At 37.1% G+C, this 24,892-nt stretch overlaps 3 protein-coding genes across 4 annotated transcripts in view; 2 read left to right on the plus strand and 1 right to left on the minus strand.

Moving 5' to 3' along the window:
• LOC136260144 (uncharacterized) overlaps positions 1-21,806 on the plus strand; it is a 37,782-nt gene extending 15,976 nt beyond the window's left edge. The window contains exon 19 of the mRNA XM_066053770.1: positions 8-21,806. Coding sequence (XP_065909842.1) covers positions 8-21,690 — 21,683 coding nt within the window. The 3' untranslated portion in view covers positions 21,691-21,806. The remainder of the gene's footprint in view (positions 1-7) is intronic.
• Positions 21,795-24,026, minus strand: LOC136262432 (DNA repair protein complementing XP-C cells-like). Its single transcript, XM_066056699.1, has one exon. It carries the CDS (start codon positions 23,862-23,864, stop codon positions 21,933-21,935), a length of 1,932 nt encoding a protein of 643 aa, XP_065912771.1. The 5' UTR covers positions 23,865-24,026; the 3' UTR covers positions 21,795-21,932.
• LOC136262433 (protein FAM227B-like) overlaps positions 24,001-24,892 on the plus strand; it is a 3,395-nt gene continuing 2,503 nt past the window's right edge. The window contains exons 1-2 of one of the 2 annotated variants that reach the window (XM_066056701.1): positions 24,001-24,032; positions 24,177-24,459. In XM_066056701.1, coding sequence (XP_065912773.1) covers positions 24,234-24,459 — 226 coding nt within the window. In that variant the 5' untranslated portion in view covers positions 24,001-24,032; positions 24,177-24,233. Of the gene's footprint in view, positions 24,460-24,892 lie in introns of both variants that reach the window. The other variant, XM_066056700.1, reaches the window with a different exon arrangement.

The following is a 24,892-nucleotide window of genomic DNA, read 5'->3' on the forward strand; positions in this document are numbered from 1 at the left end:
GTCACAGACAATGACTTGGACTTCACCAGTCAAGTTGGTCAAGGAACCATCAGAGAAGTGTTCATTACACAAAATATTCCTCACTTTATAGTGCAGCGAACTTCGAACAATGGCTCCTATGTTTTGACTAACAATTTGACTTTTGATTATGAGAATGGAGATAGGCAGTTTATTGTGTTAATTCAAGCCATTGATGGAGGTCGATTTACTGCATCTCAGCTACTACAAATTGTTGTGAATATTGATGATGTAAATGACAACAGTCCAGAGTTTAGCCAGTCAACTTATAATCAAACAGTTTCTGAAAACTATCAGGGTGATGTACTGAGTGTGTTTGCAACAGACAATGACACATCCCTCCAGTACAACGAAATTCAGTATACACTTCAAGATACTGATACATTGCCATTTTCTATAGACAGCAATGGTACAATCTTCCTTGTTAGGGAGCTTGATTATGAGAATGACAGAAGGATATACAATATCACAGTTCAAGCCAGTGATCCTTTTAACCAAAGTGACTATGCTTTTGTGGAGATACAAGTGATGGATGTAAATGAGCATCCCCCAGTATTTTCCAACCCCACTTATGAACTTAGCATTCCAGAGAGCACAAATCCGCAAACAATTATCTTTACCTTAAATGCTTCAGATGCAGATGGGAGTGTTCAGCATGGGGGTATGGTACGTTATTCTCTTGTAACAAACAGTAGCTATTACAGTGTAAGGAGTAATGGAAGTGTTCTAGTAATAGCAGAATTGGACTATGAAGATCCAGCTCAAAGAACTGTTGTGTTGCGTGTTGAAGCAAATGATGGATCAGGAATGTCATCACGAGCAACCATTACTATCAATTTAATAGATGAAAATGAATTTTGTCCATCGTTTAGGCAAAGAATATTGCAGATGAATGTGACAGAAGAGACTTATCCCATTCGATTTTCTGGTCTTCCTGAAAATGCGCTGCTTCAGTTTGTTGTCACTGATCAAGATACCACGAATTCTAGTGGCTTTACATTAGAAATTCTTGAAAATACTATGAAGTTTTCCATCACCCCAGAAGGTTATCTAATACTTTTAGAAACACTGGATTATGAGACAGTGGCTTTATATTCACTGACCATCATCGTGCGAGATGAAGAACTTAACTGTACTGAAAATGCTACAGGTGTGATAAATGTTATAAATATAAATGATCATCGTCCAGTTTTTGAGAATGAAACATATGAGGTAATTATTCAAGAGAACTTGATTCCATCTGACCCAATTTTAAATTTAGAAGTTGGAGACCCTGACGGAAGTATAACACCTTTTACCTTCTCTGCTATAAACAGTTCTCTGCTGACTATCTTATCAAATGGGTCAGTATTTTTAAATTCACCTTTAGATTTTGAGAGTGAGCAGGAAATTGTTATTCTTGTCATAGTAAATGATGGTAAATTCAATTCTACAAACACTGCTAATATTACCATTTTAGTTCTCAACATGAATGATGAGCCTCCAGTGTTCTTACAGTCTCAGTTAAATGCGCGTTTGGATGAAAATGTTAAGCCAGGAGATTTCAGACTAGAAATACAAATTGAAGATAAAGACTTGGAAACAGTTGAACCAAGTGAACGCATTGACTTTTTTAGAAGTAGAGACAGTGAAATTCAAAGCTCATTTAACTATGACTTGTGGGGTCATAGGGGTGCTTTTGAAATTGTTTTAAATCAATTAAATGGAAACCCGATTATAGTGAACAAACAGGAGTTTGATTATGAAAATAGAACAATGAAAAGACATTTTCTATTACGTTTAGTGGCATCTGATGGTTTACATCAGTCAGATCCATTACAAATAAATGTGACTATTGTTGACAAAAATGACAACCCACCTATGTTCACAGAGAAACTGTATCACTTCAATGTCACTGAGAATTCCCAATTTAAATTTGCTCTTTCTGCAGTCGATCATGATGAATCACCAGAATATTCGTATGTAACATATAAAATATTAGATGATGGCGGTTTTGATGATCTTCCATTTGTCTTACATTCTAATGGAACTGTTGTGCCCAAAGGTACTCTTGATTATGAGAATGGAATTGACGAGTTCACTATAACTGTTGTAGCATTGGACATTGACAACTTAAATGATACAATCTTGTTAATGGTTAGTTTAATTGATGCTAATGATCACTATCCACAATTTGATGGTCCTCACACTGTAACCATTCCAGAAGATACTAACATTGGTAGTGTGGTGGTTACTTTTACTGCATCCGATGATGATCTTAGTGAACAATTCAGCACTATTTCTAGCTACAGGATTGTTTCAGTCTTATCTAATCCAGAGTTCCCATTCTTACTTAACACAAACGGCTCACTAATTCTTCAGAATGAATTAGACTTTGAAAGTGGGAGAAACAACTATACTTTCATCTTGGAAATTATGGATGGAGGAAATTTAGCATCTCAAGTAACCATTTTGATTTTGATTTCAAATGTTGTTGATATTTTTCCCTGTCCAGCCAACTTTAATGAGAGAGTTTCAGTAAATGAAAATAGCTTTACTCGACAGCCATTATTCACAGTGAATGTGCCAGAAAAAGAAGAAAATAGCATACTTTCATTTTCTTTTGTGACTAATAATTCTTTGTTTACAGTAGATGAAAATGGAAATGTGCTTTTGTTAGCTCCTTTAGATTATGAAGTCCATCAGTTAATACACTTAGAGGTGGTAATTTATTATACAACAGGTGAATCATGTCCAGAAAATGTCAATGCTACAATAGTTGTGGTTGATGAAAATGACAATCGACCAAAAGCTACAGATTTTAGCAGAGAGCTTCAGGTGGAGGAAAATGCTAATCCTGAAGCACTATTGGCACTAGAATTTGTTGATCTGGATGCGGGGCCACTCTATGGAAGAATCATGGACATTCGTATTGAACCTGCATTGGCTTCATTTGAGATAGTGAATAGTTCACTTTGGCCTACAAGGTCATTCAATGCTGAAGAAGATGCAGAACAATACAGTATTAGTGTTACTGCCATTGATGGTGGAGGAATAGCATCTTTACCTGTTTCGGTAGTGATACATATTCAAGACCAAAATGAATTCATTCCAACTTTTGACCAACTGGTATATCAAATCGATACTTCTGAAGGTGCCATAGTAGATGAGATAGTTCATACATTTACAGCTGTAGATTTGGACAAGAGCCATCTATACCGAATGATTCTGTACAAACAATTGACCAATATTTCATTATTTTCAGTTAACGAAACAAGTGGTGCAGTGAGTGTGAACCAAGTCCTTGACTATGAGTCACCGCCCATTCAATATGTATTACTAGTGCAAGCAACAGATGGTGGAGGCCTAACCAATATGGCTGAACTAAGGATTTCTGTTACTGATGAAAATGAATATTCTCCAGTCCTAGATAAGGATCAGTATACACTTAATATCCAGGAAGGGACTGCAAGAAATACATCTATAGTACAACTATTAGCTACTGATGATGATGGGGGCCCAGTTTTTGGCACCATCAGACAGTTTAATATTATATCAACAAGTATCGTACCATTTTATATTGATTCTGTAGGAAACTTATATACTGAAAGAGAACTGAACTATGACACTGATTTAAGAATTTACAGGTTTCAAGTAGAAGCTATTGATGGTGGTGGAAGGAAATCCAGATTATCAGAGGTTATTGTTAATTTAGTAAATGTTAATAACCAACCTCCCACATGGCCTGATGATGCTCAAACCAGTATCATTGTTATTGAAAACACTGTGTATTCCACTCCTATTCTATCTCTCATGGCTACTGATAAAGATGGAAACATCTCCTCTCTTTCGTATTATATGCAACTACCGCCTAGTACACCATTTCAGCTACAACCAGATGGTGATTTGTATTTGACAACTGAAATCGATGCTGAGGAACAAAACCATTATGTACTTGACTTTGTGGTCTCTGACGGAACTTTTAACTCTACAGTTCTTCAAGTCACAGTGAACGTAACTAACTTAAATGATAATGTTCCAGTGTTTGAACAAACTTATTATGAAGTAAACGTTTCAGAGAATTTGCTCCCAAATGAATTTCAGTTAACATTAAGAGCTAGTGATGCTGACACCCAAGGTGATGTTGGCCGGTCTACAGGCATGTCACGTATCATTCGATATGAGTTACAACCAAGTACGAACCTTTTTACCATCAACGTGGACACAGATACTGGTTTTGGTGTGATTACCAATGTCATGATGACTGATTTTGAATTAGGTTGCTTTCATAATTTTACTGTTGTTGCTTATGATGAAGGTGGGCAGCAGTCAATCACTTCAGCTAATGTAATCATTCATATTACTGATGTAAATGAATTTGCACCCATGTTTGATAGTCATCAGTTCTACTTTGAATTAGATGAAGGTGCAAATTTATCTGAAGTTATTTCAGTCAGAGATAAAGACTTGGAAGGAATATGCCCAAATCCATACATTAATCTTGTCACTAGCATTGTATCACCTGGTTCTGAATTTCATATTGGTTCAGGTAATGTTCTTTCCAACACCAGAGAATTACGGTTTGATCACGGTGACACACTGTTTAATATCACTCTGCAAACTTCTGATGGTAAATTTACTTCAGAATCTACTGTAATTGTTCAGATTCTTGATGTCAACAATTTTTCCCCTGTATTTGACAGTGTGCTGTATCGAGGTACAGTAGAAGAAATGGCATCATTAGGTACTGTGGTTGTGTTAGTCAGGGCAACTGATGGAGATGCTGGTCCAGTATTTGGTAGGATTTATCGTTATGAATTAGATAATGCATCAGTACCATTTGAGATTAATCCAGATGGAGAAGTGAAGTTAAATGGTCTAGTAGACTTTGAGTCTGGTCCAAGAAATTACACATTTATGGTGCAAGCTATAGATGGTGGAAACAAGTCATCTCTTGTTCCATCTATTGTTCAAATTACTGTGGTGAATAGCAATGATCATCCACCTTCATTTGTCAAGTCTAACTATCGTTTCACTGTAGAAGAGTACAACAATGCAAGTGGCATAATATTAAGGCCAGAAGATTTGCTTGTTGGGACACTTGATGTGGAAGACCCTGATGGAGTAGTATTGTTTGAGTATTCATTTGTTCCTGCACATTATCCATTTAAGATTACTGCAGATGGGAAGATATTCTTTACAAGATATCCAGATCATGAGATTGAAGATCGGTACATTTTCACTGTTACAGTATCAGATGGCCATCACATTGCAGACTCCACAGCTAGAGTTAGGGTAGATATTACCAATATCAATGAGTTCCCTCCAGCTGCTGAACATTCTTATCATATGATCCCTGAAAATTCTGTAATACCTAGAGGATCCATTAGAGTAATGGCTAGTGATGCGGATTCTGGAAATTTTGGTGAATTTGCATTCAGGCTGTTGAATCAACGAGGATTATTTAGCATTGGTAAAGGTGGGAGTATTGTTAACAAGTCTCCTTTTGACTATGAATCAGGGTCGACTGTATATGTTCTCAGAGTAAGAGTCAGAGATGATGGTGGTCTAGAAACAATAGTCAACATGACAATAGAAATTTTAGATGTGAACGAATTTTTCCCCGAGTTTGAAATTACTGAAAACACTGTGATTTTAAATGGAAGGAAAACCGAAATGGCAAGCATCAAAGAAAATGAAGCTGGACTAGTGACAATTTTAAAAGCACGTGATCGTGATGGTGGTGATGTGTTTGGATCTGTGGCATATGAATTAAAGGTACCTTCTAACTTGTTTAGTATCAATTCAAGTACTGGTCATTTAATCAGTAATGTTGCGTATGACTACGAGAATGTTAATAATGTGTCACATAATATCACTGTGATAGCCAAAGATGGAGGGAGTTATGTTGTTGAGATCTTAGTGATAGTAACTGTCTTTGATGAAAATGAATTTAACCCAATATTTGATGAGGATTCATATTCTTTGTGTATCAATGAAACTACTCCAAGTGAAACTGTAATACTTACATTTACTATTAGTGATGGTGACCGGGGTGATAGTTTTGGCATGATCAAGTCAGTCAGCATACTTTCCAGCAACAATAATATTCCTTTTGCAATTCAGAACACAGTACAATTGGTGGTGACTGGTGAACTTGACTATAACAGCAAGAAGGAGTACACATTTAATGTGATGGCTGAAGATGGTGGTGGGAGAAGATCAGAGCTGGTGTCAGTAACTGTGTGTGTCACGGATGTGAATAACAATGCGCCTACCTTTACCCAGTCACAATACACTATCAGTGTGACTGAAAATACAACCAACCATTCAAGACCACTGTTGCAGCTAACTGTTGAAGACCAAGACACTAATACTAGTATCAGTTTTATTCTTGTTGATGACTTCCCTGATTTATTTGAGGTTGATAATGATGGAAACATATGGCTACTGCAGCCACTTGACTATGAAATTATACAACAATATGTACTACGTGTAATCGCATTTGATGGAGTGTTCAACTCATCTGAAGTAATTATTACCATTAAAGTACTTCCGATCAATGAGCATGCTCCAATGTTTAAAAGACACTACATTGAAATGTTTTTGATAGAGAATCAGCCATCAGGTAATTTAATGGTTACTGTTGAAGCAGCTGACGATGATAGGAATGCTAATGAAGGAATGCAGATGTTACATGGGACAATTATTCAATATATTTTGCTACCTGATATTTACCCATTTGAAATGATCTATTATAATGAAACCCAGCTTGGTACCATTACCAATACTAGACCACTGGACTTTGAATCGGATCCGAATGAATACAACTTAACTGTTATTGCAGTAGATGGAGGACGATTGCAGTCTTTGATTCCAGCTGTTGTAAGAATAATTATAATTGATAAGAATGATGAAATTCCTACTTTCTCAATGCCATTGTATGAGTTTTATCTTGATGAAAATGTTGTAGAAGAATTCCTTGTACCTGCTACTGACAATGATATTTCTTTTGCTTTCAACATGCTTAGTTTCAGCATAGATGATGATAGTGTGCCTTTTGTGGCTCTTCAGAATGGAACATTGAAGAATGCTAGACCACTTGATTTCGAACAATCACCAGATTTTTACAAATTTAATATTACAGTATCTGATCCAGATTCCTTTACAGGTCAATCTCAGGTGATAGTATACCTGCAAGATGTCAATGAGTTTGCTCCTAATTTTACTGTTCCTACCAATGTGACCATAGAAGAAAACCTACCAGTAAATTACACTATTCTTGCTATCCATGTCACTGATCAAGATAGAGGAGAGTTTGGAATAATCAACAGTGTCATTTTGGATGGATCAGGAGGACGTTTCTTTGTCTCAAAAGTTGTAGAAAACATGTATATCATTGTCCTATCTAGGCCACTTGATTATGAAGTGTTTACTGTCTTACCACCTGTGTGGAATGTGTCATTGCAAGCTTGTGACAGAGGTGGGCTTTGCTTTATGAAATTCTTTTCGATTGTATTAACTGACATTAATGAGTTTACACCAAAATTTGATACTACAATAGTTAGTAGTACAATAAAGGTTACTGAAGAAACTGATCCATCTGTTAACAATCCTCTTTTGAACATATATGCTGTAGACGATGATGGAACTGATAATAATAATAATCTTATATTCTCACTAGTAAATTCGACATATGATGCATTTATTGTATCAGAAAGTGGAGAGATTTTGTTAGAGAGACCACTTGACTTTGAAGAAACGTTAAGCATTATAGCATTGTATGTCCAGGTCACCGATGGAAAGTTCTTTGCTGAGGAACCTTTTACTGTTCTCATATCAGTTATTAACATCAACGACAACAGTCCAATAATTCAACAACCACCAGTGATTACAATAAAAGAAAATGACTTACCTGTATCATCACTCTATGAGCTTAATGTTATAGATCCAGATGGATTAACTTCATCATTTCAATTCATTTCATCTTCATCTTCTGTAGAGCTTCAAGAGCTCTTGCGTATCACCGATAATGGAGAAATACAATTAAAAACACCTCTAGATTATGAAAACTCTGATCAGCAAATGATCACTTTCCAATTGCAAGCTAATGATTCTGTCCTCTTGTCAGATCCTGTTACCATAACTATCATTGTGATACCAGTCAATGATCACAGTCCATCATTTGTGCAGTCAAGGTACAGTGCTGATCTTCAAGAGAATATTATTCCAGGAACAATGAGGCTGGTGATAATGGCCAGCGATGATGATCAAGTACCTGTATACAATGGATCAACTCATGCTGAGGTGGTAAATTATGTAATAGTTGATGACAATGTTCCATTTTCTATCTCCCTTAACAAGAGTTCTGGAGAAGGAATCATCACTAACACAATGGCATTTAATGCTGAGTCAGACTCCACTTACTACCTATTCACTGTCTTAGCTTATGATGGTGAAGGTTCGGCGACGAATATATCAGCTTCAGTCACTGTTAACATTACTGACCAGAATGATCATACACCAGTATTTAGTCAATCCAGGTACACTTTCTACATTCTGGAGAACAGTGAGAACAATACAATGCAAGTTCATGCCAGTGATGATGATATCAGTGTATTATACAGTACCATATCATATTCCATTAGCCCCAATGAGACTTTCACCATTGATGGAAATGGTGTAATAACAAATTTGGTTATATATGACTATGAGTCTGATCCACATGTGATCCCGTTGACTGTAACAGCCATTGATGGAGGAGGCTCACACCAAACTGTTGCTGTACAGATCATAATAAATGACACCAATGATAATAATCCCATGTTTGACGTGAGCCTGTATAGTGAATCTATTCGTGAAGACCACTCTGTTGATTCTGCTGTGTTGTCAGTTCAAGCAACTGATGCAGATTCTTCATTATTGTATGGCTCAATTATTAGATACACTTTAACATCTACAGACACTTATGTCATGTTTCCATTTGCAATAGACAGTGAAACTGGAGAAATTATATTGTCTAAACCAGTGGATTATGAAAGTGATGAAACCATAGTATACAGCTTCACTTTACAAGCTTGGGATGGTGGTAACATGTCATCTAATGTTAGCATACACATTGATGTAACTGACATCAATGACAATCCTCCTTGCCCTCAATTCCTGCAGTTAAATGTCAGTGTTATAGAAAATAATATTCCCAGAAGACCAATAACTACAATTGATACTGTTGATCTTGACTCACGTAAGCTTCAGGTACAGTTTCAGATCACAAAAGGTGCCTTTTTAAGAATCAATTCTGCTGGAAACGTGTTCTTAAGACGTCGATTAGATAGAGAGAAAACATCATCTATTGTGGCTAGTGTGACAACCTCAGATAGACGAGGACAAACCTGTCCTGAGCAAGCAACACTCACAGTGTTTGTACTTGATAGAAATGATCACTCTCCGGTACTGTCACCTAGTAACATTAGCTTGCTTATACAAGAGAACACTCCTGCAAGATCTTATGCTCAGTTTTCTGTATCTGATGGAGATGCCACACCACAATACTCAGCTGTTGACTCTTTTATGATTACTGGTGAGTATACAGACTTTCCCTTTGAAGTTGATGAAAGTGGAAATCTTAATCTTGTCAGACCATTAGATGCTGAGGTTGATCCAAGTGTTATTTCTTTCACTGTTACTGCCATTGATGGGGGAGGTAGTAGTTCTAATCCTGCCACTGTCACCGTGACAGTTGAAAATGAGAATGAGTTTGCACCTAAATTTTCATCACATGATGATATTGTTATGCTAAATGAGAATATGCCATCTGGTTATTTGCTGATAACAGTATCTGCTACAGATCAAGACACAGGAGCTGATGGAACTATCATTTATTCATTGTATAACTCGTTTGTGCCATTTGCCATCAATTCCTCAACTGGTGATGTGTACACAACTAGATCATTTGATTATGACACAGAGGAAATATTGAATTTCACTGTACACATTGTTGCTACTGATGGTAGCAATAGAAATGCTACTACATATTTCACAGTTGAACTGGTAGATGTTAACGAGCACTCACCTGTGTTTACTGAAGCTGAGTACATTGTTATGGTAGAGGAAAATACCAAAGTTGGAAAAGTTGTTAAGCATCTTGTGGCTACTGATCAAGATAGTAGTTCTTTGTATGGTCACATAACTTACTCTATTGTAGTCAATGATGAAACATTGCCTGTTGCTTTAACTAGAGATGGAAATTTGTCTGTCAGTAGTGATCTTGACTATGAAGATGGAAACAATATTTATCATTTTACAGTTATTGCCCATGATGGAGGAAACCTATCATCCATCGCAGTTAGTGTAACCTTACTTGTATTGAATGTAAACGACGAAACTCCATATTTTATGAATCAATACTTAAATATCAGTGTCATTGAAAATAAGGCTGGTCAACTAGCTATATTGTCTGCCAGTGATCAGGATGGAAACCTTACAACACTATCATATCACTTTGTCGGAGAATACCCCCAATTTACGTTGACTTTGAATGGGATGTTAAGTCCTCTGTTATCATTAGATGCTGAAGAAATGGTTATTTACCATCTACAAGTTGTGGCTAATGATTCAGTTCATGTTTCTGATACCCTTGAAATAACTGTTAATGTAGAAAATGTGAATGATAATTATCCACTTTTTGAACAGACCAACTATTTTATGAAAGTAAATGAGGGCAACATCTTTGAATTTATGATTAGAGCTTTTGATGGTGATTTAGGTGAACTGTTTGGCACAATTAGCCATTATGAAATATTAGGAGATGTACCATTTAATGTTACCATCAATACTGAAAGATTTGGTGTTGTGACTAACACTGAACTCTTTGACTTTGAGAAGGATGAATGCTTGTACCGATTTGAAGTCACCGCATATGATAATGCAGGACAGTCTTCTGAAGCACCAACTACTGTATTTGTTCAAGTGTTGAACTTAAATGACAACCCTCCAGTGTTCATTGGGCTTAGTAAAACAGCCACAATAGAAGAAAACACAGTTAGAAACATCACAAGAGTGCAAATATTTGATTTAGATTTTGAAGAACATAACTGTACCACTAATAGTGATTTGCTTCCTCTCATGTATACTGTTGCCAATGACACCAGTTATTTTGACATATTTGATGATGGTACCCTTTACAATGTCCAATCATTTGATTTTGAAACTGATTCATCATCAACACACGAATTAGAAGTCATTGTTTCTGATGGTAACTTTACAATTTCAGTAAATTTTTCTGTAATTATTCAGGATATTAATGATAACTGCCCACAGATTACAGACAGTGAAATTACTTTAAGAGTGCCAGAAACATCTCTTGCTAACAGGGAGCCACTCTATACACTGAATGCAACTGATCTAGATGGAAGCATACAGTTTAACCAAGTTTTCTTTAATTTAGCTGGAGGACAGTCACTGCCTTTTGAAGTAAATGAAGTAGGAGAAATATGGTTAGTTCATTTATTGGATTTCGAAAGAGACTCAAAGAAGGAGTATTCCTTTACTATTTTAGTTCAAGATTCAAGTATGAATGTGAACAATACACCATCTGGTGGAGTTGTTTGTCCTGCAGCAGTTAGTGATGTAACTGTATCAGTGATCAATGAAAATGATGAAGCACCAGTTTTTAGTACATTAGTTTATGAGTTTGGGGTATACGAAAACATTACAGTTGGAAAAACAATTGGGACTTTGAAGTTTATGGATCTTGATGACTCTGAACTAACAGAACATGTATATTTATTTAGAGAAGTTCCTAGTATAGAGGGAATCAACATATCTAGTGGTGGTGAACTAATGCTTACTGAAGTGTTGGATTTCGAAAGCCAGCAAGTTATAGAATTTGATGTCTACATCTCTGATGGACTTCAAGAATCTTCCACTCCAGCTAATGTTAAGGTCAATGTGTTAGACTTAAATGAATTTTCACCTGTTTTTCTAGAACCATTTGAAGCATTCTTAGCTGAAAACACTCTAGCTGATAACATATGGTTTAAAGTCAATGCCACTGATGGAGATGGTGGTATTTATGGTATCATACAAAACTTCACTATTGCACCTCCCTGGGACCAGTACTTCAGTATAGATAGTAACGGTGTTTTACAAAACAAAGTTGAGTTTGATTATGAAGGAGATACCAATACTATCATGCTACATATTTTTGCTTTTGACATAGAAGGGAGGAATTCCTCTGGTCATTACGTTGTGAGGATCACTGATATTAATGACCATGCTCCTGTGTTTGATGATGACATTTATTATGTGTCATTTGTAGAAAACCAGAACACCAGTTTCCTGTTACAACTTAGTGCTGATGATGCAGATGGAACTGAGCCCAATAGCATGATCACCTACTCTCTTGAAGAAGTTCCTGGCTTGACTGATAAATTTGTTATTAACAATTTACATGAGGTACACTCAATTTCTTCTTTTGATTATGAGGAATTTTCTCAGTTCAACTTGACTGTTGTTGCAACTGATGGTGTATTCAGTGCAAAGGCAATAGTGACTGTGGTGATAGAGGATAGGAATGAGTTTGTACCTACTTTTAAACAAGATTTTTATCAACTATCTATCGGGGAAGACACACCGAAGGACACAGCATTGATAATGTTTACTGCTGATGACAATGATGGTGGTGTACTCTTTGGTATTATAAGCAACTATATGATAGTATCCAGTCAACTCAATGGTCTTCCGTTTCGAATAGTTTCCAATGGGACCCTTTATCTGACCAAGAAACTTGATTTTGAGAGTGATCCAGTGAAGTATGAATTTAGTGTTATTGCTGTTGATGGTGGTGGTATTATTTCCAATCCTGTTAATGTTACTGTAACTATCAGAAACGTACATGATAAAGCCCCAGAGTTTGATAATACAATGTATAGAGTTGAAATTGAAGAAAATTACACACCTTCTTATCCATTGCTTACACTTGAAGTAATTTCTGAAGTTTCCACCCTTACATTTACAATTGATGGAGAGAATGCTAACAAATTTGTTGTGTATAACAATGGGTCTTTGTTCCTTGTTGGAGCTATTGGCCTAGATTATGAGACAGTGCAGATCATCACTCTTACTGCTAGCGTCTCTGATGGTTTCTTCAATTCTACACAGTCAGCCACTATTGTTGTTGATGTTCTACCAGTGAATGACAATTCCCCAATGTTTGACCAGGCCACTTACAAAATTTCATTTGAAGAAAATCACTCACCTTCTTCCCAGCAGTTGCAAGTGTCACTAAGTGATGCTGATGTTGATAACAGCACCACACAGCATGGTGTGATTAGAAGTGTGAGGATTAATGACACATCTGCTCCTTTCATGGTTGACTATAGTAGTTCAAGCAACACTGTTACCATCAGCAATTCCAGGTCATTAGATGCAGAATTTGATTTTGTTGTATATAATCTGCTGCTAATAGCAACTGATGGGAGTGGTGTAACAGGTCATGCTGTGGTACAGATAACAGTCACTGATGTGGACGACCACAGTTCAACATTTTTAACGTCATCTTATCTTGCAAATATAACTGAAAATTATGTCGGATCAGTGCTACAGTTTCAAGCAGAGGACAAAGACAGAGATTCGGATAATGTCCATATATCATACATACTGGATGGTGAAAATGCTGACCATTTTGAAGTGTCTGAAAATGGAGAACTGTTGTCTGTCCAACCTTTTGATTATGAAATATATCCATCATTAATGTTTTTGACAGTCTTGTTAGAAAATTGCTCAGGATTATGTGAAGCTAACATCACTCTAGCATTGCTTGATCAAAATGACAACTACCCAGTATTTAACCAGACCAGTTGGGTTTTCACTCTCTCAAACTTTACCTATCCATCAATGGGCCAGTCATTGGGAGCAGTTTACGCAGATGATGGTGATCGTAGTCCTCTGTATGGAACTGTGTCAGAATATGTGGTGACCTCTGGTGATTCTGGCCCATTTAGAGTACACTCTGGAACTGGAGTACTCTTTGTATCTGACACTGACTATTTCAAATTAAATACCGCAAGAAATCTCACATTCGATGTCACTGCCATAGATGGTGGAGAAGTACAAAGCAGTACAACAGCTACTGTAATTGTTCACGTGCCTGTCATAAATGCTTTCCCACCTGTTATTGCTAGTGAAAGTTATGAAGTTACTATACAAGAAAATTCATTTGATTTTACAATAGCTACTTTGCCCACAAACGCCATATTGCAGATAAGTGTAACCGACAGAGACTATGGAAATAATATATTTACTTATGGAATCATTGATCCATCATTGTTCTTTAATATCGATGATCATGGTTATTTGTATCTACTTCAACCATTAGATTACGAAGAGAATTCTGAGCATGCTTTGTCTGTGTGGGTAACTGATGGTCACTACAACTCAACATTTAATGCTAACGTCATGGTTATTGTTGGTAATGAGAATGACAATCAGCCATCTTTTAATATGACATCTTATGTATTTAGTGTATCAGAAGCATATGAAACATTCTTAGTTCCAATTGGTCGTGTTGCAGTGTATGACCCAGATGGTGAATTAAACCAAATGCAGTTTGTTGTCAATAATCCAAACTCACCATTTTGGATAAATGTTGATGGAGATGTGTTTCTCAGATATTCCCTTAACTATGAAGATACTCAACAGAGCTATAGTTCAACCATTGGTTTGTCAGATGGTCAGTTTGCTAGTGAAAGCACAGCTGAAGTTACTGTCAATGTAGTTGATGCAAATGACTTCAGGCCGGAATTTAAGAATTCTGTTTACCATGTAACCATAAATGAAAACCTACCACCAATGACTAGCGTACAAACAATCAGTGCCACTGATGGTGATAGAAGTTCCATATACAGTCAAATAAAAGAGTACCGAATTTCTGAAGATGATGTACCATTTTATATAAAGACAAGAGGCAGGAGAACTTTCGTTGCCACCAATGTTTCTCTTGACTATGAACAAGGTCCTAGGATGTATGTCTTCCACATACATGCCTATGATATGGGTGGACTGAGATCTGACGTGCCAGCAGAAATGAGAATAACACTTAGAGATGTAAATGATTGTGATCCTACTTTTGAAAGACCATATTACAGTGGAGAGGTCGAAGAGAACAAGAATGCTGGTACCCGTGTGTTAAGGGTGACTGCTACAGACTGTGATGTCTCGTCACAGTTTCGTCGAATTCGATACAGGTTGTCAAACGATGCACGCAATATTTTTAGTATCAGTGCAGTATCTGGTGTTATTACAACAGATAAGTCATTCAATTATGAAACCAATCGTCGTTTGTTTGAGTTTGATGTTTTGGTGCAAGATACTGCACGAGGAAAGTTCCGCTTTCCAGTTCATGTCAATGTTTCTATTGCTGATGTGAATGAGTACATTCCCCAGTTTACTAACCTACCAGCCAATATTACTGTCCAGGAAGGGCAACAGCTGAACACTACAGTATATACTGTCATGGCAGCTGATAGAGATGCTGGTCCTGTATTTGGCAATGTTGCTGAATACAGAATGGCACAGCGTTCACCCTTAGAAGCACCTTTTGAAATTGACCAAAGCACTGGTATAATTTATTTGACTTCTGAAATTGATTATGAAAATGGGACTAAAGAATTTAATATCACAATAACAGCTTCTGATGAAGGAGGGAACTCCAATACATCTCCTTTATTCATAACACTTGGCAACATAAATGATGAAATGCCACTATTTTATGTTACCAAATACAGCATTATCATAAAAGAAAATAATTACCCTGCAAACAGAACAGGGTGGCCTGATAATGCCCTTGTCCGGTTGCAAGCTGAAGATCCAGATGGATTAACACTAACATTCTCTCTTCATTCTGAATATAAAACATTATTTGCTGTTACTGAAGATGGCTATGTGGTGCTGAAGCAACCATTAGATTATGAAAGAAGTACAAGTTACTCTTTACAGATATCTTTGAACGATAGTGTATTTACTGCTGAGGAAGTAGCTACAGTTAATATTACAGTCATCAATGAAAATGATGTTGCACCAGTCTTTTTCAGATGCCTTACTGGCTGTTGTAATGATTCTGGTGTTAATTTGTTCATATCTGTCAATATAACTGTTGAAGAAAATACAATTGGCCTGATGGGTTTCTCAATAATAGCATGTGATTTTGACAATGACCCTCTTCAGTATTTCATTAATTCTACTGACATGCTTCCTTTAATGGTACTACCCAATGGAAGCCTTTTGGTAACTTATAGTTTTGACTATGAGGAAAAATCAGTATATACATTCAGTATAGTAGCCAGTGATGGTCTGCACACATCTTCAAATGTTGCATTTATCACTCTGTTTGTTATAAACGTTGATGATAGTGCTCCAGTTTTCAGAGCTAACATGTACAGTGCTGAATTTCCGGAGAACAGGCCACAAAATAGACTAAGGTTGTTTTTGTCTGCCATAGACCCAGATGATCCATCTACTGAGTTAAAATATTCTATTGATCGTAATGTTCCATTTTCTATAAGACCTATTAACAAAAAGGGTCACTCAGCTGAAATAACTAATAGAAGATCGTTTGATTCAGAAAATGATCCATCAAGTTATTCCTTCTATGTGATTGCAGTGGATTCTACTAACAAATCATCTGATCCAGTTTTAGTCATTATCAATATTACTGACCAGAATGAGTTTTCACCAGAGTTTCAAAAGAAAAGATACACGAAAAGAATAGGTGAAAGTAATAGTACTGAAATTATTTTGGATATAATGGCTACAGATGGAGATAGCAGTGATAGATTTGGTAGAGTGCAGTATAGTTTACCTAAATCAGTTCCTTTTACTGTAGACACAGCTGGGAGGCTAGTAAGTACAAGACCATTAGATGCTGATACAGGCAGAGTTAGGTATAACTTCAGGGTAAGAGCTACTGATGGAGGTGGCAAGTCTGATAGTACTGAAATAACTGTAATTGTTAATGATATAAATGACAATGCTCCTGAGTTTAATAAAACCAATTACCAAATTGACATCTATGAAAATTCATCAGTTAGATTTCATGTGCTCACTTTGTTTGCTGTAGATAGAGATCGCAGTTCTAGCTTCAACCAAATAGTGGACTACAGCCTGTCCTCAAATGAGACAGATCTTCCATTTGCCATATCATCATCTGGAGTGATCACAACTTCAAGAACATTAGATTATGAAAATGATCCTTCAGTGTATAAATTTACTGTCTCAGCTTTAGATATGCAAGGGAAGTCCAGTGAAACTCCAGCCAGTGTGACCATTAATTTATTAAACATACCTGATACTGTGCCATTGTTTGCCAGTATGTATGCTGAATCACTGCCTGAAGATTCTAAGCCAGGAGTGTCTGTGATTCAGCTACACTCTACCAGTAGTGATGAAGGAGTAGTGGCTTACAGAGTAGTAAATAATGATATACCTTTTGTTGTTAATGAATCCACTGGGCTTATCACTTTATCCAAAGCAGTAGACTTTGAAACACAGCAGATGTATAACTTCACGGTCATCAGTTACATTCAGAGTGACCCCTCTCTTGCATCATATGCTACTGTACTTGTATCCATTGAAAATGTCAATGACAATGCACCAGTGCTAGAACAAACAAACTACACAGCTGAACTAGATGAAAATCTCCCTGCTGGTAGTCTACGGGTGATGATTGTAGCTACTGATAATGATTTGGAAACATATGGAATGATATCAAGGTTTGTGCTGGAAAATTCAAATGGTTTGTTTCATTTAGTAGAGTTTAGTGTTGCTGAAAGATCAGTAGTGTTAACAAACAGTAGAGCATTTGATGCTGAAAGAGAAGAATTATTTAATGTACAGGTTCATGCTGTTGATGGTGGTGGTTTGGCTTCATCGGTTGCAGACATTTTTGTAATTATTGTGGATGTCAATGACAACCTACCACAAATAACAGTACCATTTACATTTGCACTATTGCCAGAAAACTCTATAAGGAATGTTTTCAACTTCAGTGCTAGTGACCTAGACAAAACTGTGCAATACAGTTCAATAGCAAGATATGAGATCAGTGGTAGTGTTCCATTCATTACTTACCAAAATGGGTCTATTTATAACTCCCATGAATTGGATTATGATAAGGAAATTAATTTGTATGAATTTGAAGTAAGAGCTGTTGATGGTGGTGGCGTGGCCAGTGATCCTATTGTGGTACGTGTACAGTTGGTAGATGAAAATGATAATGCTCCCCTGCCAGTGGCAGACGAGGAATGGCCAGTGAAATATACTGAAATAGAATGGGACACAGAAGTATCTCATGAAGCAGTGTTTTCTTTGGTAGCTGAAGATGGTGACATTGATGATCAACTGTACTATTTTATAGATCCATCTTCTATTGATCTCAACGCTCTTCCATTTGGATTACCCAATCGTAGGAGAGGTGAATTTGTGTTGCAGCAGAAGTTGTCACAGTTGGTTACATATAACTTCACTGTAGTAATTATGGATAGAGATCCACTGGTGGTTACCAACAATACCAGAACTTTAATTTGGCAAGTATCAGTTGCTGTTATTGATACAAGCAGTCCACCTTATTTTGCTAGTTCTCAATTAGAGTGGAAATTATCTCTCCCTGAAGGAAACTTTGATAACACAACTCTCTTCTTCATTGTAGCTGAAGACAATGACTTACCGGGATCTAAAAATGCTAGGATTGCCCAGTATAGAATCATTACCAATACTATGGTCCCATTTGAGGTAAACAGTCAAGGACATGTCCGCCAAGTCGAGCCTCTTTCGTTGTGTATACAGTCCAGTTATAACTTTACTATTGAAGCTGTTGATGGCAGTGGGTTAGTTACAGCCTCTCCAATAACTGTCAACATTACTGTGAAAGACACAAACAATTTTGTTCCACAGTTAAATGGTACCTCAATCTTCTACATCACAGAGCTTAATTCATCATGGAAATACGATTTTGTTGTGGAAGATGCTGACTGTGGTATGAGTGGAATGACAGTTTGCTCAATTTCTTCATATGAATGGTTTGTGGTTAATGCAACCACATGTATGCTAAGTCTTGTTGACATGTTGTACTATGACCACTTGAACCACACCTTTACCATCACTTTAAAGGTGGATGACCATGGCTCTCCACCTCTATCAACTGAAAAGATTTTAACCATTCATGTCTTACCTGCAAATAACCATCCAGTAGTTTTTAATGTGTCCAAAACACAACTTCAGTTTGTTGAAGAAGATGATCCTATAAATGTACTGCAAGGTGTTTCCATCAGTGATGCTGACAAAGTTTCAAATTTCACGGTAAATATTTCATTGGGACATCCTCCACTGACAATGGAAGGAAATGATGGTGGTAGCTGCTCATCAGAAGAATTAAACTGTTTTCCAGGTGCCATACAATTACAGCGCTCTTCGTCTAGGTTTCTTAGGATAAGACCAACTCTATCGACATTCACATTCATGGCATGGTTTAAGATTGCTGATGCAAGTTCACAAAACACATTGTGTGCAGTCTATAGCACTGCTAGGGCAGTTGCACGCAATTCACAGCTTGATATCTTCATTGTTGAGGAAAAAATGCTAACCATCGTCTTTCCGATTAATGCTAGAAGGAACAGACGGCTGAGTTGGTCACTTCCTACCCTCACAGAAAATACTTGGTACCACTTTGCACTATCAATAATTTCTGGACAACTTTATTTGCTTATCAATGGTAGGGTTATTGTACATGACCACCTCAAAAATGACTTTTTTAATAAGCCAGACAGATCATATATTGACTTGCAAACCTATGCTACTGCGACCAATATCAAGTTCCAAAATCCAGTTCTTTCACTTAGTACTAATGTAGATATCTTTCAAGCTGTAGGATGTACCTTAAATGATGGAGAAGTGCTGGAAATCAGTGATATTCCTCGGATATCCATTGAGCAGCTGTCAGTTTTTCATATCACTATTAAATCAAGTGATGCAACTGAACTATCAAATTTCTTATCATTAGTAAAGTATGGATCATTAGCTACTGAACCACATAAATTAGAAAACACAATTACTGTTAACATATCAGACGGTGTGCACACACAAGATAAGACTGTACTAATTCATGTTGTGTCTGTTAATGACCATAAAGCATCATTTGATGTCAATTCAAATCAAACTGAAGATTTTGTGGTATCTGACAACAAAACTAATTATGCTGCAATAGCACCCGATGCTGTGTTCTGTGATGAGGACTCTTTACAAATGGATTACTCCGCAAGTATCACTTTCAGGACTGGTAATGGTTTATGTGATAAGATCCAACGTTCTGTAGATGTGAAGTTAAAGCAATGTGGAGTATCACGTGCTACCAATCTCTTACCTCATGCTGAGTGGAATCTAGGATGGCTTGATGAAAAAGGAGTAACTAAATTCGGAAAAGAAATAAACCGCATAGGGTATAATTTTGATGGTACAGGAGGGCTAGTGGCCTTAAACCAAAATACATTTTCCCTTGATCTTAACATGCTGACTTTCACTCTTTGGACATTGTTTAATGATCCTGGCTACATTACCACCATAGGAGTGATTGTCTCAGCACAAGAAACATTTTTGGTAGGACTGTATGGAACACATTCTACTATTGAAATTCATTTATTCCAAGACTCCAATTTGCCATCTCCGAACACAACATTTACTTGGCCGTGGAAGCCAGTAATGAACGAATGGGTCCATGTAGCTGTCAGGTTTAATTTCCCTACGCTGGAGATTTTCATCAATGGTGAACTTCAAAAAAATAATTTTACTTTGCCTGAGCGTCTACCAGTGTCGCAGCAGTCGGTATCACTGATAACTGCTGGTGGCAGATGGACCAGAAATAGAGGAACATTTTTTGATTCATTTAGTGGTGTGATAGCTGAACTAGCTCTAATACCTAACACAGCAATAGAACATGAGTCACTAATGTGTTTATTGTCATGCAGTGAGCAACTGTCAGTGCCACAGGCCTCTGTTCCACCTGGCAACAGAATTAAAATTACCACGCATGTTATTGATGGTCATCTTGAAATATCCGGCAAAATTAACAGCATAGAAATGGAAACACTGATCAAAAGCATTACTTACAATAATGTTCATCCATATGCAATGAGTGGAAACCGTGAACTCACATTCTCTGTTAATGATGGGTCAACTTTACTACCTTTGCAAGAACTTACACTAACTGTTGTCAGTAACAGGCGTCGTACAATATCATTACGAGGAATTGACAGAATATTTGTTGGAAGGTCACAAGTGAGATCTGGCTTTAATCCATTGAGGTCAATGTCAATTGAAACTGATCATTTGAGCACAGCTACTGTAGATTCTGCTTTCATAAATATCACTGACCAGGGCTGCTATATGTCTGGCCATTGCAGACTTCGCCTGGATCAATCAATAGTTGACAACTCTCCTTTGGAGATGATCCTAAGTGGCAATAGTGGCCAACCTGGTATAATTGTACTGCATGGAATTGGATCTATCTCAGTTTACCATCAATTGTTAAAACAAATTGTATTGATATCATCCAGGACAACCACTATTACTGGTTTACGCATTGAAGTGTCTGACTACAACCGATTAGTGACAAGTATTAAGAGACCCATCATTACTGTTTTGTAAGCCCTGACATTTGCTGTATATAATGTATAGATTGTTGCACGTATATATTACACTGCTGAATGTTTCAGTTCATTATTTAGCTACTGTAGCTATGATTGCAGTAATGTTGTTACTAATTTTATATTAATATAATTATTATTATGTTATAATGTGTAAACAACAACTACTCAAATGTCATACAAAAATCAACTATCGATTGGAATGGGTAAATGACTATAGATTGGAATGAGTAAATGTTCACATTATATATTTTTGGCTTGAAAATGTTTTTGTACTCTTTCCTTTAATAGTACTCCTCGGATTAACAGACGCCACCTTTCATAGATCTTTTTTTGTTTTCTTTCCTGCTGTTTCTTTCTGCTGTCATCTTGTCGCTCATCCCAAGCTGCTAACAAAATGGGCTTATTTTCTTCTGCAGTAACAATTCCATCTATCACTGGATGACAATGGCCACTGGAGAAGTCCCAACCCATCATTGCAGGGACACAGTCAATATCCAACAGTTTAGCAATCTTGTATATTCCTGGCAACTGAATATGACAAGCTCCTTTAGGCAGCATGGATGGTTGGAATAATTCAATGTTGCCATATTCATTTCTTTGGATCTTTCCATCAACCACTGGTGGAGGGGTATATACTTCTGTTTGCCAGTACCCAAATACATCCACTCTCCTCTCTTCATCTGCTCTTTGTCCTCTCTTTGGTCTTGCCTTCACACTTTTGTAAGCTTCTTCACCTTTCTTTACAACCCTAGCTTGTTTCAACCATGTCTCACGTGTGTGTAGAGTATGTACACACTCTCTAGCATATATAGGCTCAAGATTGCAATAGCCCAACACTTGGCTTTCTTCTGGATATATTGCTTCAAACTTTAACAGATGTCTCTTCAAAGCATACAATGGGTGGTCCTTAAAATCTGATATGGTATTTGGCATCGGACGTTCTAACAACAAATTTTTAATGTCTAAGTCTTCTTTATCAGAATCTACATCAGTCAAATAAGGTTGCAGTGTATCACTCCACCAGCTCCCTGGAATACGTTGCTTTCTAGTTACTGTGCACCATTTGAAGGCATACTTGGGACTTATATCCTTCACTGAGCCATTTTCATCTATTCCTATGACATAAACTAGTGGATGATCAGTTGCTTCTTCTATTATTCCAATATTTCCTACAGATTGTGATGATAAATATACTGTCTCCCAACTACCAGATAGTTTAACTTCTATCCAACTATTATGAGCAGTATAACCACTTCTTCCCTCATAGAACTCAGTAGGTGTAACAGGAATCTTTGCTCTGGGTGTCATCTCAGTGTTACTACTAACCAGTTGTGGTGGATCATCATTTACTGCCTTAGACCTGGGTTGTTTGAATGGTTTGTTCTTTGTGGCTGATCGAAGTCTTTTACCCAGCACTCCAGATCTAGTTTGGGGTGGCTTATACTCAAAATCATTTTCTGAGGTTGAGCCACTATCATCTTCCTTCTTGACTTTACCCTTTTGTTTGTTATCAGTAAAGTACGGAGATTTGACTTGTTTAGATTCAGATGTTAATTTCCTTTTTGAAGAGGATCTCTTTCTGCTATCTTTATTTGTTGGAGTTCTACTTGGTTCAGATATATTATTGCTTGCAGTAGTTTTCTTTGGATTCTTTGCAGATGCCTTCTTCTCTTTGAATGGCAGTGGATCTAAACTTAGTATAAGCCTGGTGGAAATGCCTAAAGAACGAAACAAGGAAACACTCAGCTGTACAGAGCTCATTCCTAAGCCAACACTAAGTTCTAAGACTGCATCATGCTTTAAAGTAAACCAATTCAATATCTTCATGATATCATGTTTGTCAAAATCATCTGCTACCAAATCAGTAGGTAGCAGTGACAAAAGCTGGGCTTGCACTAGCTGCTGATTACACTGTCTGTTCAGTTTTAATCCATGTGATAACAAGCAGAGCAGATTGCACTTGTGGAGGTTTTCCTTTAACTCTTTGTTGAATTTCTCAAGTGCTCTCTCCAAAAAAGACTTGGTTGATTTCTTTTTCACGGAACCATCAACGTTTACTGTAATTTCTAGACTGGTTGGTGTCTGAGCTGTCGAGTCTGGAGCAGAAGTAGCTGGGGAGAAAACTCTGTCAACTTCTTCCCACTCGACGTCACTGTCACTGCTGCTACTCATCGTCTATATAGCTACAACTAACCCCAGAAATAGCTTATTCGATTAAAAACTGCACAGTGAAGGCTTAAAAAGTGAACTTAAACAGCACACATATTACATAGGTGGCGAATCGCCAGCAATTACCAACCTTCTCTAAATAATGCCTAATCATGTACCATTCTATTTAAAGTGCTGTACATCTAATCGTTTGTTTGTTTGCTTGTTTGTTTATATATATGTGTGTGTGTGTGTGTGTGCTGGTCGTATACTTGATTAACGTTCTATTTGGACAATATAACTAGAAAAGCAATAATGCGAACGATTTGCTATTAGGTAACCATAGCAACAGTGACTGTGTTCAACCTTGTGTTCAACGCCTGACCTGCTAAAATGATCCAACAATTCTCCTCCGTGATTAGTGAGATACCCTCCTTTATGAGTGAAAAACGCTCCTCCTCTGTTGCACCACCGGAAACGAAGGACGAATGGCTGAGGAGAGAGAGCATTCCAGAGTGGCCCAAGTCATTGGTGGAACACGAAGAAGCTTCGGTTGAAAATGTTGCTAGTGTGCTGGACAGTGTGGAAAACGTCGAGAGGGACCTAAAAAATCATGCAAGTTAGTACCAACAGATGACTAATCCAATGGAAGCTTATGGGTCTACTTAAACCACTCCAAATAATTCTGTTTTTTGTCCTCCACCTAGGTATATTTGCAGTGCATACAGGTCAGTGTAGTCCATACATTTCAATGGATTGACAGCTTTGAAACTCAGCAGCATGAGCTTAACTGTAATAAATAGCATAAAAGCATGTTTCTAAGTTGCTGGAATAATAAGTTTTTATCACTGAATCTGTCACAGTACACAGTAAAAGTTGGAAATAATGCAAGAATCAAAGATGGAGGTATTTTGGTGCAGATTGATGTGAGTGGTGCAGGGGCAGATCCAGAGTTTGGAAAGAGGGGGGGGACCTTGCTGAAAAAAAAGTTAGACAAAAAAAAAAAAAAAAAGGTCACAACAACAATAATAGCTAGTTATCCTTTACCAAAT

This window comes from Dysidea avara, chromosome 7 (assembly GCF_963678975.1).
Source record: "Dysidea avara chromosome 7, odDysAvar1.4, whole genome shotgun sequence".
In the NCBI taxonomy this organism is placed as follows: Eukaryota; Metazoa; Porifera; class Demospongiae; order Dictyoceratida; family Dysideidae; genus Dysidea; species Dysidea avara.

Bases quoted from the DNA above. Each gene is read 5' to 3' on its own strand.
- LOC136262432 (XM_066056699.1), bottom strand. From the start codon at position 23,864: ATGAGTAGCAGCAGTGACAGTGACGTCGAGTGGGAAGAAGTTGACAGA.